Source organism: Rattus rattus, chromosome 1 (genome assembly GCF_011064425.1).
Source record: "Rattus rattus isolate New Zealand chromosome 1, Rrattus_CSIRO_v1, whole genome shotgun sequence".
Classification (NCBI taxonomy): Eukaryota; Metazoa; Chordata; class Mammalia; order Rodentia; family Muridae; genus Rattus; species Rattus rattus.
The window spans coordinates 156182646-156197836 of NC_046154.1; the positions used below are offsets into that span (position 1 = coordinate 156182646).

The 15191-nt window shown below is 47.9% G+C and overlaps 2 protein-coding genes across 2 annotated transcripts in view; one reads left to right on the plus strand and one right to left on the minus strand.

The window, feature by feature from the left end:
- On the plus strand, positions 1 to 10233 carry Pmel (premelanosome protein). The gene is made up of 11 exons (XM_032909220.1): positions 1 to 389; positions 4448 to 4558; positions 4688 to 4834; positions 5635 to 5769; positions 6008 to 6169; positions 6399 to 7037; positions 7947 to 8063; positions 8256 to 8340; positions 8446 to 8651; positions 8743 to 8830; positions 9987 to 10233. Exons 1-11 carry the CDS (start codon positions 170 to 172, stop codon positions 10117 to 10119), a joined length of 2043 nt encoding a protein of 680 aa, XP_032765111.1. The 5' UTR covers positions 1 to 169; the 3' UTR covers positions 10120 to 10233.
- Positions 10232 to 15191, minus strand: part of Dgka (diacylglycerol kinase alpha) — an 18371-nt gene continuing 13411 nt past the window's right edge. The window contains exons 17-23 of the mRNA XM_032909219.1: positions 13470 to 13630; positions 13133 to 13197; positions 12380 to 12470; positions 11301 to 11499; positions 11084 to 11204; positions 10856 to 10916; positions 10232 to 10639 (exon numbers count right to left, since the gene is read on the minus strand). Coding sequence (XP_032765110.1) covers positions 10556 to 10639; positions 10856 to 10916; positions 11084 to 11204; positions 11301 to 11499; positions 12380 to 12470; positions 13133 to 13197; positions 13470 to 13630 — 782 coding nt within the window. The 3' untranslated portion in view covers positions 10232 to 10555. The remainder of the gene's footprint in view (positions 10640 to 10855; positions 10917 to 11083; positions 11205 to 11300; positions 11500 to 12379; positions 12471 to 13132; positions 13198 to 13469; positions 13631 to 15191) is intronic.

Consider the following 15191-nt stretch of genomic DNA (forward strand, 5'->3'; position numbering starts at 1 on the left):
CTGTCTTAAGGAACTCTTTGGTTTGACTCAATTCTCTTGACTCTGCCTTGCTGAACTGTGACTGTGAAGTATATGAATTGCGGCTGCCCATCAGCGAACTCTTTCCAGAATAAGTGTGTGTCAGTGAATGTGACCCAGTGAAACCAGACACTGTCATTGGAGCAATGGGATGAAATCAGTTCCGGCCCTTTCCTTCTTCCCAGGTTTCCCCTCCTCTGGAGGGAGAGGAGGAAGGCCTATGCAAATGAGCATCCCCTTCTATATAGGGGCTCATTCTCACCCCCTGGTACCTTTGGCTGCTGAAAGGAGGACCAGTATGGGTGTCCAGAGAAGGCGCTTCCTTCCTGTGCTTGTGCTGGGTGCTCTGCTGGCTTTGGGGTCTATAGAAGGTGAGTGTGTGTGGTCAGGAGCAAGTGCTATTAGCTGCTCTGGATTTCCACCTTCTAATCAGACAAGTAAAAATATTTCAGGCTGGCTCTATTTGATTTGGTGAGAATATAGTTTTGTTTGTTTTTTATTTGTTTAAGATAGGTCCAGTGTAGCCCAGGCTAGCCTCAGATTCATTATATACCCAAGGATGGACTCGAACTCCTGATCCTCTTGTTTCTACTTCCTAAGTACTGGGATTACAGACTTAAACTATTGTGCCCAGCTTCAGATGTGAAGCATAAAAGTATTCCTATTTGATGCAAGGGGCAGAAGGCACAGCACTAATTCTGAGGCTTCCTAGAGCAGCAATCAGCTGAAGCAGGGGCTCCAAGGAGGTGACATGAGCAGGGAGATCCTTTGGGTAATATCTTAAGTGCTAGTGGTAGGAGACGTAGAGAGAAAAAGAATAGGGTATTCAATAAGACCAAACTGATATATACTGCCTTCTGCACTCGGGGTGGGGACAGGTGAATACAGCCCAGGACTTATGCGCTAGGGTTGGGAGAGGTCTCAGAAGGGTCTCAGCTGAGCATCACATGAAAGGACTCTGGGGGATTGAGGCCTCGTGACAGGAGCAAGGGGAGGGAGTGAAGGGTGGTGAGAGGGTCTGGAATGTCCCGTGCTGCTGAGGAGGGAGAGTGGGCAGTCAAAAAGAATGGTGCATCTTATGACTGCTCTTGCTTCAGTGGTTGAGCACTCCCTGAGAGGAGCATAGACCAAACCCCCAGCAGAACCCTGGGCTTCCTTCCCGTGGACAGACTTGGGTTAAGGACAGTTCTCTGTGCTGATTCGTGTGTGTGTGTGTGTGTGTGTGTGTGAAAGTTCCTTAATCTGGCTTCTTCATTTGTACTGCAATTTCCAGGCTTTTTTTTTTTCTTTTCATTTTTTTTTTTTTTTGAGATGGAGTTCCTTAATGTGCAAATGTTCTGTTGATACCCACAGGTCGAGGTTCTTAAGGCTCTGTGCTTACATTTCAAACCCTGACTTTAGTTTTTGTTTTTTTCCCACCATGTGAGTCTGGGGAACAAACTGGAGCCATCAGGCCAGGCAGAAACCATCTTTACCCATAAGCCACCTCATTTGCCCAATATTTTTCTTCTGAATACAAACCTCAGACAGGACCAGCAAGCAGTAAGGATAAAGCAAATGTATCAAACTGTTGGTGGGATCTGGATTCAGGTGAAGGGATGTGGAAGCTCATTTTATCCCTTTCTTTTCAGTCATACATTTTAGCTCTGGTCTCCCAATGTAACAACCCCAGCTGGCCTCCGACTTGCAGTGATTTTCCTGCTTCTTCTTTTGAATGCTGGGATTACAGATGTGACACACTATACCCAATTAAATTATAATAATTACGTCTGCTCTGTCCCCACCTCCAACCTGTACCTGCTTCTTATTCCTCTCCTCCTCTCCCTGGTCTGTCTCTGTCTCTCTCTCCCTCCCTCCCTCTCTGCCTCCCTCCCTCCTTCCTTCTTTTTTCTTTTTTTCCCTCCTCCTCCCCTCTTCTTCCTCCCTTACACCAATACCTCCTCCTTTTCCTTCTCCTTCTCTTCTTCCTCCTCCTTCTGAGACAAAGTTCTTTAGACTGGGTTGCTCTACAATCCACTTTGTAGTTCATGCTGTCAACCTCATGGTGATCCTACGCTGCTGACTCCTGAGTACATGCCCTGATGCCACAGTGGCCTTTCCACCATGTAAAAAAAAGTCTCTGAAGGACTGGAGAGTTAGCTCAGTGACTGTTCTTGTAAGACCTAGATTCAGTCCCCAGCGCACCCACATGGCAGCTCGAAACTAACTGTAGCTCCAGACCCAGGGGATCAGAGGTTCCTTCTGACCTCAGGGGTCACCAAGCATGCACACACACACACACACACACACACACACACACACACACATACACTCACATACCAATTTAAACGAATATTATTTTTTGTTTGTTTGTTGAGACAGGATTTCTCCGTGTAAAGATTAAAGGTGTGCACCACCAGCATCCAGCAAGAATGAATATTCTTTAAAAAAAAACAAAAACAAAAAACAAATCTGAGCCGGCCATGGTGGTATATGCCTTTATTCCCAGCACTCAGGAAGGAGAAGCAGGCATATCTCTGAGTTCAAGGCCAGCATGGTCTACAGAGTTAGTTCCAGAATAGTCAAGGCTACACAGAGAAACTCTGTTGAAAAAAAATAAATAAAAAACAAAAACTAAGATGAATCTGAAGTGTGGAATAGAGCTTAGAGGGTAGAGTTGGTCAAACACACACAAATCTCCAGGTTCCAGCCCTGCTGTGGTTCTAGCAAATACCTAACCCCAGCATTTAGACAGTAAAAGCAGGGAGATTGGGACTTAAGGGTTATTGTCTCCCACACTGGAAGTTTGAAGCTAGCCTGCGATGCAGGAGACCTTTTTCTAAAACCAAAGAGATAGAGAAGGAGGAGGAGTTGAGGGGCAGATTTTATGGTGATTATGGGCCAGTTTAAAAACAAAGTCCGGGCTGCGTGGCAGCTCACACCTTTTATTTTAAAGATTGATTGATTATACAGAAGTACACTGTTGCTGTCTTCAGACACCAGAAGAGGGCATCTGATCTCATTACAGATGGTTGTGAGCCACCATGTGGTTGCTGGGATTTGAATTCAGGACCTCTGGAAGAGCAGTCAGAGCTCTTAACCACTGAGGAATCTCTCTAAGCCTTGTGGCTTAAATTTTTAATCCCAACTTTCGGAAGGCAGAGGCAGATGGGTCTTCTCTGTGAGTTTGAAGCTGATTGGTCTTTCTAGAGAATTATAGGGTTTATTCGACTTACACTTCCACATCACTGATCATCACTGAAGGAAGTCAGGACAGGGCCTCAAACAGGACAGGAGCTGATGTAAAAGCCATGGAGTGGTGTGGCTTACCAGCTTGTTTCCCTATGGCTTGCTTCCCTATGGCTTGCTCAGCCTGCTTTCTGATACAACCCAGGACCACCAGCCTAGGAATGGCACCGCCCACAGTGGGCTGGGCCTTCCCCCGTCAGTCACTAAGAAAATGCCGACAGGCTCCCTCCATTATGCCACCAATCCTATGGAAGATTTATTTTCTCAGTGGAGGCTCTCTCCTGTCTGATGACTCAGGGTTATATCAAGTTCCCATAAAACCAGCCGGGGCGGAAGGGGGGCGCGGCGGGGGTGGGGTGGGCGGTTCTCAGTGGTTCACAGCACTTGCTGCCTTTCCGGAGGACCTGAGTTCCTTCCCAGTATCCTCTCCAGTAACCCCTGAGTCTATAACCCCCAAAACCAGGGAATCCAGTATTTATTTAATTTATTTAAAGACATTAAAATTAATAAAAATAGGCTGGCCTTGGTAACACACACTGTTAATCTCAGTACTCTGAAGACAGAAACAGGCAGATCTCTGTGAGCTTGAGGCCAGCCATTACACATAGAAACCCTGTGTGAGCATGCGTGAGTTTGTGCGTGCGTGCGTGCGTGCGTGCGTGTGTGCGTGTGTGTAAATAATAAATATTTTAAATGAAAAACCATTTCTGGTGTGATGATGCATGTCTTTAATTCTTGAGCTCTAGAGGCAGTCTGAGTTTGAGTCAGCCTGGTCTACAGAGTGAGTTCTAGGTCACCACATTGTGGGATCCTATCTCAAAAAACATTTTCGTTTCTAGGATTTTTTAAAGACAGGGTCTCTCTATGTAGCCCTGACCATCCTGGAGCTCTGTTTGTAAGCCTGGCTGGCCTTGAGCTCACAGAGATTCACCTGCCTCTCCCTCCCAAGTGCTGGGACTAAATGTATGCACCACTACAGCCCAGCTTTAAAAAAATTAATAAAAACATTTTAAAGAAAGTAAAAGAGGGCTAAGAATATAGCTTGGTGGTACAGTGCGTACAGATGTTGGGTCTCAGTGTTGCCCTCCATCCCTCCAAAATTGATTTCGCTTCGAATTTAACAGTGAGATGGCACAGGACATGGGACTGCCCTCTGAGAAGGGGTAAAGGATCCCAGGATCTTACGGTACATTTCTTTTAGGATCCAGGAATCAGGACTGGCGTGGCGTCTCGAGGCAACTTGTAACTAAAGTCTGGAACAAGCAGCTGTACCCTGAGTGGACAGAGGTGCAGGGGTCTAACTGCTGGAGAGGTAGGATTTGGAAACTCTGGGGAAATGGGATATGATGAGACTTAAGAATGGGGTTAAATTGAAGCAGGTAGGGAAAGAGGTTTGGAGAGGGGAAACCAGGGTCCTGGCTAATGTGGCTTGGCTTCCCAGGTGGCCAGGTGTCTCTGAAGGTCAGGAATGATGGGCCTACACTGGTTGGTGCAAATACCTCCTTTTCCATTGCTCTGCACTTCCCTGGAAGTCAAAAGGTACTGCCGGATGGTCAGGTTATCTGGGTCAACAACACCATCATCAATGGTAAGCACCTTTCTCAGTACCTCCTAAGCCTTACTCATTCCTGGGGCTCAGATTCCGAGGTATCCCCAGTAAGCCCAGGGACAAACCCCTTCCTCTCCTATCTAACAGTATTGGGGTTCAAGCCTAGGGCCTCACTCATGTTCGTCAAATGCTATTCCATCGACCTTTATCCCCCATAGAATCTTAAAACAAACGAAAACAAAACAAAAAAGCCAAGCGATGTTTATACTCGTTATAGTCAGTGCATACTGCAAATGTACAAAATGATAGTTTCTGAATCGGAGGACAACAGATGGCTGAAGTCGTACAGGCTGAGATGTAAGTCCATCATTAGCTCTGACCCTGCATGGGTAAATTGTTGTGCGCTGGTTTCCTGTCTATAAAGTGGGTGTGGCCTCCACAGAATGTTAGGAAGGTAAAGACAGGCTCGTCGATATAAAGTGCTCAGCAGACTTGCCTGGACCTATAGTATATACTTACTGTTGGCGGCTGCTGCTGCTGCTGCTGCTGCTGCTGCTGCTGCTGCTGCTGCTGCTGCTGCTGCTGCTGCTGCTGCTGCTGCCCCGAATCTCCCTGTAGAGTCACTGTAAACATTTCATTCTATGGGCCTCCGGTGTTCTGTGTATGCTCTCTGTGATACGACTCTCCATACCATCCCGCGTGGGTTATAGCATGGAGACTGCAGTTCTAGCCAAGGCGCACTCCCACTCTCACAGCCCATCCCAGGGACTATCTTAGGAGCTTGAGTGCACACAGAAGAATGATGGAGCTTGAGGTTGATGCTGTCTACTACTTTGTAGGGAGCCAGGTGTGGGGAGGACAGCCAGTGTATCCACGGGAACCTGATGATGCCTGCGTTTTCCCTGACGGTGGACCCTGCCCATCTGGTCCCAAGCCTCCGAGGAGAAGCTTTGTTTATGTTTGGAAGACCTGGGGTGAGGTCTTCTAGCAGCCCCCTCCCAACTGTAATCCTACCTGAGGAGCCCGCCCTTCCAGACACCTGGAGGGCATCCTCAACCTCCCTTCTCTGAAGCCTTTTCAAACCACCTCTCAGTTCTCTCTTTTTTTTTTTTTTTTTTTTTTTGGTTCTTTTTTTCAGAGCTGGGGACCCAACCCAGGGCCTTTCTCAGTTCTCTTTGACCAATTGCCTTCCCTTCCTTGCCTTTCTCTCAGGACAATACTGGCAAGTTCTGGGGGGCCCGGAGTCCAAGCTGAGCATTCCAACGGGTCACGCAAGGCTGGGCACACACACCATGGAAGTGACTGTCTACCACCGACGGGGGTCCCAGAGCTACGTGCCCCTGGCTCACTCCAGTTCAACCTTCACCATCACTGGTAAGGGGAGAGAAGAACAAGGCCAGTCAGGCAAAGGGCATGAGGTGGGGACTTGGACTGGAAAAGAGGAAGTCGTATCCAACCTTCAGAGGGGAGGGGCAGAAAGACTGGGCAGAGAAATGTGGGGCTTAGAGACAAAGACCTGGCTAGTCAGCTTGTACCTGGAGAATGTGGCTGGGAAAGAGATGTGACTTGGTCCCCGTTCTGGTCTTTCTGGCTCCAACTGCAGACCAGGTGCCCTTCTCCGTGAGTGTGTCCCAGCTACAGGCCTTGGATGGAGAGAACAAGCGCTTCCTGAGAAACCATCCTCTCATCTTTGCCCTTCAGCTCCACGACCCCAGTGGCTATTTGGCTGAGGCTGACCTCTCCTACACCTGGGACTTTGGAGACAGTACTGGAACCCTGATCTCTCGGGCACTTGACGTCACTCACACTTATCTGGAGCCAGGCTCAGTCACTGCCCATGTGGTGCTGCAAGCTGCCATTCCCCTTGTTTCCTGTGGTTCCTCCCCAGTCCCGGGTACCACAGATGGCTATGTGCCAACTGCAGAGCCCCCTGGAACCACGCCCAGGCAAGGAGCCACTACAAAGGGGCAGATGCCGACCACGGAGCCCCCTGGAACCACGGTTGTGCCGACCACAGAGGTCACAGCTACGACCTCTGAACAGATGCTGACCTCAGCGGTCACAGATACGACGCTGGCAGAGATGTCAACTCCAGAGGGTACCACACCCGCAAGGCCCTCTGGAACCACAGTGGCACAGGCAACAATCACAGAGTTGGTGAGAACTACTGCTGAAGAATTACCCACCCCTAAACCCGAGGGTTCAGATGCCAGCCCACTGCTGCCCACACCAAGTTCTACAGGTAAGAGCACGTGAATGAGGTTCTCGGAGGTGGGCTGTCAGTTCTCCACTCTGAAGTCTTACCCACACTCAGATGCTAACCAGTCCTCTCTTTAGCATTGTGGCCGTTCAGAATTCTCACTGGCTCTAAGGCCTACAGAGTGTCTTAGCTGCATGCAAGAGATGTGGAATTCAGGAAATGAGTCTTCACCAGGGAAGAATGGGATTGGTTTTTGTTGTTGTTGTTGTTGTTTTTGTTTGTTTTTTTATCTCCAAGAATAACAGCTAGGGAGCCAAGGGAACAGCCTATGGTTATTAACAAAATTGTGTCACATTTTCTGTTCAAACAGAAATGCAGATATTTCAGACCCTGACACCCCGATTCTGCCATTTCTAATGCTGAACAGATTGACACAGGCCGATTGTCTAGTCCAGGACCTAGCCCAGTGTGGGACAAGATGAATATTTGTAGAATATTTTGTCATTTTTTTCTTAGTTAAAAAAAAAAACGTATGCATGGTTTGCATAGTACACAAACACCTGCGTGTTTGTGTACTATTTGTATGTCTCATACTCCTGGAAACCAGGGCACTGGATCTAGAGTTACAGATGATTGTAAGCCACCATGTAGGTGCTCGGAATTAGTCCCAGATTATCTACAGTACTTTAAGCCACTGAGCCATTTCTCCAGTATTGGAATTGGAGTGTGTGTGTGTGTGTGTGTGTGTGTGTGTGTGTGTGTGTGTGTGTGTGATCTCTTTCCCTAGGTGGGAAAAAGAACTTTTTTTCCTAACATAGCTTCCTTACATACGAGACCTACCAGATCTTGGTTGAGTCAAAGCCAGTCACTGTAGGATCCTGTAGCTCTGGCTGTACTTGGGACAAGGCCTGCTTGGTCTTGACTCTGTCCCCTCAAATCTCCCCCTGACAGGGTCCGTTAGCCCTCTACCGGATGACACAGACACCATAATGCTTGTGAAGAGACAAGTCCCCCTGGATTGTGTTCTATATCGATATGGTTCTTTTTCCCTCACCCTGGACATCGTCCGTGAGTCTTGCCTATGTTGGGGACTGAGGAAAGGAGGCAGAAGCTTCCAGGGCTGGCTGTAGTGATGTACCTTGGGAGAAATTACTTGAGAATACCCCAGTGGCAGAGATAGTTTTGGGAGAACACCCCTTGGGCTTTCCTGTTTATGGTCTTGGTAGAGGAATCCTAACTTAAAAAGTTGTAACCTTGCAGAGGGTATTGAAAGTGCTGAGATCCTGCAGGCTGTGCCATCCAGTGAGGGGGATGCCTTTGAGCTGACTGTGTCCTGCCAAGGCGGGTGAGTGTCCTGCTGGCTGTCCTGTCAACCCTTGAGGATGATTGTCCCTCCTTCTGGAGTTCTGTCCCTTCCCAGATCCTTCGATGCAAACTCATACTCTTTCAGGCTACCCAAGGAAGCCTGCATGGATATTTCATCACCGGGGTGCCAGCCCCCTGCCCAGAGGCTGTGCCAGCCTGTGCCACCAAGCCCAGACTGCCAGCTGGTTCTACACCAAATACTGAAGGGCGGCTCGGGGACTTACTGCCTCAATGTGTCTTTGGCTGATGCCAACAGCCTGGCAGTGGCCAGCACCCAACTTGTTGTTCCTGGTAGGTACTTAAACAAGAACTAGAAGAAATGGAAGGACAGAGGCTGAGAGGGAACAGACACTGAAGTAGCATCTGGGATTCTTGCTTACAGGTCAAGAAGGCGGCCTTGGGCAGGCTCCCTTGCTTGTAGGTGTCTTACTGGTGTTGGTGGCTGTGGTCCTTGCATCTCTGATATATAGGTAAGACATTGCTCTCCAGTATCTAGGTCCTCATCCATTTTTACCACCAATCCCTCTTCCTTCAGGGGTACAAAACTACTACTCCCGTGTGGGAGGAAGCATGGTGTCTGGGAGAGGGCCCGGGGTGGACAGGCCCGGGATGTAGTCCTCCTGTGGTACCTTGGGGAAGTAGTTTTAAACTTGTGAAGATGATTGGCATTAGAAGCTATGTGGGCAAGCCTCCTAGGGTAGAAACAAGAGTGAAGTGATCCATAACGTGCAGCTGTTGTTAATATTAGGAGTGGGCCAAGGGCTGGAGAGATGGCTCAGTGGTTAAGAGCACTGACTGCTCCTCCAGAGGTCCTGAGATCAATTCCCAGCAACCACATGGTGGCTCACAACCATCTGTAATGAGATCTGATGCCCTCTTCTGGTGTGTCTGAACAGCTACAGTGTACTTATATATAATAAATAAATAAAGCTTTAAAAAAAAAAAAGCACTGACTGCTCCTCCAGAGGTCCTGAGATCAATTCCCAGCAACCACATGGTGGCTCACAACCATCTGTAATGGGATCTGATGCCCCCTTCTGGTGTGTCTGAAGACAGCTACAGTGTACTCACATACATAAAACAAACAAACAAACAAACAAATAAATAAATAAAAGAGTGGGTCAGAGGCCAGTGATTTGGCTCAGTGGGGAAAGGTACTTGCCACCAAGGCTGACCACCTGAATTCAATCCCCGGTTCTAGGAAAGACCAAATTCCCCTAAATTTCCCTACTTCCACATGTGGTCCATGCACCGCCACCCATAAGTAAATAAAAGTGTAAAATTAAAAAAAAAAAAAAAAGCAGGGCAGTTTATTCCCCCATGAAAAAGGTAAATTCTGCAGGACATGATAGCACACACCTTTAGTTCCAGCATTCAGGAGGCAGAGGTAAGTGAATCGAGACCCTGTATAGAAAGGTGTGTGCGTGTGCGTGTGCGTGTGCGTGTACTTATAGGGGTTGGGGGAAGGTATGTTAGTGGCTAGAGAGACAAGGGAAGATGAAAATTACTAGGTAGAGTAAGGAAGAGGGGAGACAGCTCCAGTCAAAGCCAAGTAAACGTGGGATACAGGATTAGCACGGGCAGGCCGTCCTTGCTTACCACTCGCCCCTCTTCTCTCCATACTAGGCACAGACTTAAGAAGCAGGACTCAGTTTCCCAAACGCCACATGGCAGCACTCACTGGCTGCGCCTGCCTCCAGTCTTCTGCGCTCGCCGCCTCGGTGAAAGCAGTCCGCTCCTCAGCGGGCAGCAGGTCTGAGCATTCTCCATGCTGTGGATTTCCTGGGATTGACAGCAGTGCCTGTATTTTCTGCAGTCTTCCCTCCAAGATTACCAACCAATATCTGAAATAAATTCTCAGAACCTTGCGGTAGGCTTTCTTTGTTCATTTATTTGTTCTGTCTGCTTTTAAATCTGTCTGTAGAGGGGTGAAGGTGTAAAAAGAGATGTGTCGTTCATTTTAACAGATATCCCAGTGATGGAAAAAGTCACTTTATTAGATGAGGCATTTTCAAGGTTACGCATCGCTGGTTGTGTAAGGATGTCTGTGTGGGAGCAGTGAGGTTGCGGAGGATAATAAATACTGTGAAGGTGATGGAACATCCTTCTGGGCTGGCAGGAAGGTGTGACAGCATCTAGATAGTGGGAAATCTCCAGGAACAGGGAGGTGGGCTCAAGGCAGATGGCATCCATCCTCAGCTCCAAAAGCCAAAGAAATTGGAGGAACTGGGAGCTGGACCCATTAGCATAGGCATCTGGTTCTTATGGGTGATCTTGATCTGAAAAAGAAGGGACCACATTTGGAAGCCTGTCCTGGTGCCTTAGAGCATTAGCGTTCCGGGATGAGTTTCTGGGGTTACTGAGAAACCGGAAATTGGGAATAGTGGTGCACAGGGAAACCTGGGGTGCCAGGGAGAAGTAGAGAAGCTGTAGAATGGAGACTTAGGCTCCAGGAGCCGAAGGGTCCAGCCTCTACAGGCATAGACAATACTCACTGTACAGGGTGCCTGCATCCAGGGTTCTCCATCCACTTGCATAGGGAGGGTTTTTGTGGTCCTGTGGAAGGTCGAGAAAGACTGCTTGAGATATTCTTACCAGCCAAACATCAAAACTCTGCTTTCTCGGGTTAGCTTTGAGACCTTCTATCATGGAGACAGACCCAATAAAATGAGCCCCACCCCCCTCCCATGAACCATCACCCCCCTCCCTTCAGGAACCCTTACTGGAACGTGATCTCGGAGCACTTGGCCAGCCGGTGTCCAGCACTCTTGAGCCTGGTATAGATCTGACCCATCTCAATCACACCCTCTATTCCTACGACTTCCAGCCGCTTGTCACTCATGTCTGGGGGGTTAGAAGCAGAAGGAAGCGGGTTCTCCTGGAAGCTTCACACCTTCCCCTCAGGTCCTGCCCACATTAGCTCCTGGGCACTTGTCTCACCTGGCACACAGGTTTTGAGGATATCGGGGTCTGTGATTATTTTGGCCACACTGCCCAATGCCTGGTTGATCCCACACGTATCCCCATGAGGTCTCTTAGTGTCACCCCAGAGATTGGAGCCACCATGCATGCTCGGGATATTCAATACCGCAATGCCTTCGAGGGACAGGTTACTCAGATCCAGCAGCTTCCCACACATCTGAGGGGACAGGGACAGAGCGGTAGGTAGAGAACGTGTAAAAGCTCACCTTACAAAGTGTGGCTGCTCCTGACAGAATTAAGAGGCATGCAAGAGAGGAGAACAAAAAAGACCTAACAGATAGACAGTAGATTTTTCAAGACAGGATTTCTCTGTGGCGGTGGCTGTCCTGGAACTTGCTCTGTAGACCAGGCTGGTCTTGAACTCAGAGACCTGCCTGTCCCTGCCTCTGGAGCGCTGGGATTAAAGGCTTCTACCACCTAAGAAATATCTTTATTAGCTTAGCATTGGTGGCACACACCTTTAATTCCAACAGTCAGGAGGCAGAGGCAGAAGGATTTCTGCGAGTTTGGGGTCAACCTGATCTAAATATTGAGCTCTAGGATAGCCAGATCTACACAACAGAGACCCTGCCTCCAAAAGAATGTATTTGGTCATTAAAATGTATTTGGTCTTTGTCTGTATGTGAGGGATGGGCACATGTATGTATGCCTGTGTGGCAGTCAAGAGGACAATTTGTAGGAGTTGGTTCTCTCCTTATTCCCTGCGAGTCATGGGGGATTGAACTCAGGCTATCAGGCTGGGCAGCAAACTGTTTGCCTGCTGAGCCATCTCACCAGCTCAAGGACTCCTGTATCCTTAAGGACTGGCAAATCAGGGTTGGAGAGCTGGGTGGTCAAAGAAAGGTGGGTCACACATATGTGATATTCCCAAGGGCTCCTAGGTAGGAAGAAACTTGAATACAAGAAAATGAAACAACTTGCATTTGGAACTTTGAGGCAGGAGGATTGCCACATGTTCCGGGTCAGCCTGGGCTACAGTGTGAGACCCTGTCTACAGAAGAATGAGACGTGGGTTCAGTTGGTATGATCATACGCACCTCGACGGTCACTGACTCTTCCAGCTTTTTGCACGTTGAGAAGATGGACTCCGACGTGGCAAACTCCAAGTACCAGAGCTTGTTCTTCATTCTGTGTCAGCCAGCAAAAGCCCAGCAGGGAGACACAGGTTACACGTGCTGACAGCTCCAAGGGGAGCAGCAGTGGCTTTAGTTAGGGCTTTCCTAGCACTGTTTACATCCGTAGTTAACCATTCTGTGTCAAACTTGGTTACAAATCCAATCTTCTTTGTTTTGTTGTTGGTTTTGATGTTTTTTTTTTTTTAATGTGTGTAGCTCTGACTATCCTTGAACTCCTATCTAGACTAGATAGACTAGGATGGCCTCAAACTCAGAGCTTTGCCTACCTTTGCCTCCGTGTGTGTGTGTGTGTGTGTGTGTGTGTGTGTGTGTGTGTGTGTGTGTGTGTGTGTGTGTGTGTGTGTGTGTGTGTGTGTGTATCCTTGAACTCCTTTATAGACTAGGATGGCCTCAAACTCAGAGATCTGCCTGCCTATGTCTCCCAAGTCAGTACTGGGATTAAAGGCATGTGCCACCATGCCTGGCACAAACCCATCCCTGAGACTGTTTGTTCCCTGTCTTTTTTCAATGCTTATTTTGTGTGTGCAGTCACTTGTGTATACAGAGGTCAGCTGACAACCTACAAGAGACACTCCCCTCTTGTGGGTCCCAAGGATCAGACTCAGCTCACCAGGCTTGGGTGTAGATAACCGCCCTACTCCCCCATTTCCTCACCTGCTATTGAACTTCTCAGGGTATTTCTCTCTCATGAGATGGAACCGGTGAGCGATGGAAGCATCCTGGAGAGGTACAAGCATATTTTAGAGACCACACTTACCTGTGTGTTCAGAGCTCTTTCTCTGCTAAGTTCTCTTTCCCTCTCCTCCCAGCCCTTCCCCTCTCCTCTCCCCACCCCCTTCCAGAGTGCAGCATGTCCCAAGTCGTTTCTGCAGCTCATACCACTATATACCCAATTCCCAACTTTCCCGTGTCTCTTCCTTTTTGAGCTCCAATTTCTGCCTGCTTAACCCACACTTCTCTCCTCCCTTCTCCCCGCCCCTACTCCACTGACCACACCAATGGAGAAGTAGTTATTGATGATTTGAGAGGGAACTGGATCACTCTTTTCTCCGTTTTGTTGGGGTATCACTTCCAGGAACCATCGATCGAGATATACCACCTTACTTATCTCTATATCCTTGAGAATCTTTCTCAAGTTCTCACCTTCATAACCTAGAAGCGGAGAAGACAGGCTTGCAGCAACCCCTGCGCCTCAGAGAGCCCACTCTGAGCCCGTCTGCAGGCTCCCCACCCGCTGCCTCTTCTGTAGGAGCCCCCAGCCCTTTGCCAGGCAAAGGGCAAGATGCCCAGGCTCCATGACAATGACAAAGTCAGCCTCTCACTGTCCCTCCCATCCTGTCACGGAAAATAAGCATTTCCGATGTGTGTGTGTACAATGTAGAAGTTATTCCAACACACCTTGAGTAGTGAAAGACAAACCTGAATAGCATGAATTAACAGCCAGCTGTGGTGGCCATGTCTACAACCCCAGCACATGGGGGGCTATAGGAGGAGGATTATTGAAAACTTAAAACCATCCTGGGCCACACGGGAGTTCAAGGCCATCCTGCACTGCACAATGATACCTTGACCCAAAACACAAAAACACAGCAGAGCTGTGTTGGCTCACGTCTCACTCGGGGTTGGGGAGGTGGGGCAGAGACAGGTGGATCTGAGTCCCAGGCCAGCCTGGTGCTGAAACCCTAACCCTAACCCTAACCCTAACCACCTCCTGACAATAAATCTAACCTTTCTGTTTGGTTAAAAAAAAACAAGTCTTAAAAAAAAAAAAAAAAAAAAGATTGACAAAGGGCAGAAGATACCCCTTCACAGTAGAGCGCCCATGTCTACCATGTACAAGAACCTATGTTCCACCTCTGGCACTACAAAATAAAGAACCACAAAAAGCAACAACAATTCATCAACTGGAAAAAAAATAACCTGTAAAAGATTACATTTCCCAGCATTAAAAAATGCTTAAAAGTTTGAGGTATAGCTCAGTTGTACTGCTTGCCTAATGCAATGTGGGATCTAATTTAAAAACAAAACAAAACAAAAAGTCAAAGCCACCACAAACCCACAGACCCATGCGTTAAAGCCCACAACACGGGAGTGTCACAGGAGAAACACCAGTGACCTACCTATCAAAGATGTCCAGTATCACTAAAGTTAGAAGAGATGATAATCACAGCTAACTTCATGTTGCCTATCAGATTAAAGCTAACCATCCTGGGCCAGGCCAGCCTTGAACCATTAATGAGTTTATTAATAAATTGGTTCTCTCGGGCTGGAGAGATGGCTCAGAGGTTAAAAGCACTGACCGCTCTTCCAGAGATCCTGAGTTCAAATCCCAGCAACCACATAGTGGCTCATAACCATCTGTAATGAGATCTGATGCCCTCTTCTGGTGTGTCTGAAGACAGAGACAGTGCACTCATATATAATAAATAAATTAAAAAAAAAATTGGTACTCTCATGTACTTTTAATGTAAGTGAGTTACTCATTTTTAGAGGATATTTAACAAAATATTTAACAAAATATTGTTGTGGCAGGCAAGGAATGAACAGAACTGGGCAGGAGGCAGATTTTCAAAGAGGCAGCTTAAATTTTCCAACAGTACCCGGCACTCCCAAAATTTTGTATCATGGAATAGCTAAAAACCACCAGAAGCTGAGCATGGTGGTGCATTTAATCTAAGCATTTGGAAGGTGGCGTCCATTGGATCGCTAAGAG

Excerpts from the sequence above, each read along its gene's own strand:
- Pmel (XM_032909220.1), top strand. The coding sequence starts at position 170 with ATGAAATCAGTTCCGGCCCTTTCCTTCTTCCCAGGTTTCCCCTCCTCT. Across the intron at positions 390-4,447 it reads GGCTTTGGGGTCTATAGAAG|GATCCAGGAATCAGGACTGG; the intron begins GTGAGTGTGTGT and ends CATTTCTTTTAG. Across the intron at positions 4,559-4,687 it reads GGGGTCTAACTGCTGGAGAG|GTGGCCAGGTGTCTCTGAAG; the intron begins GTAGGATTTGGA and ends TTGGCTTCCCAG.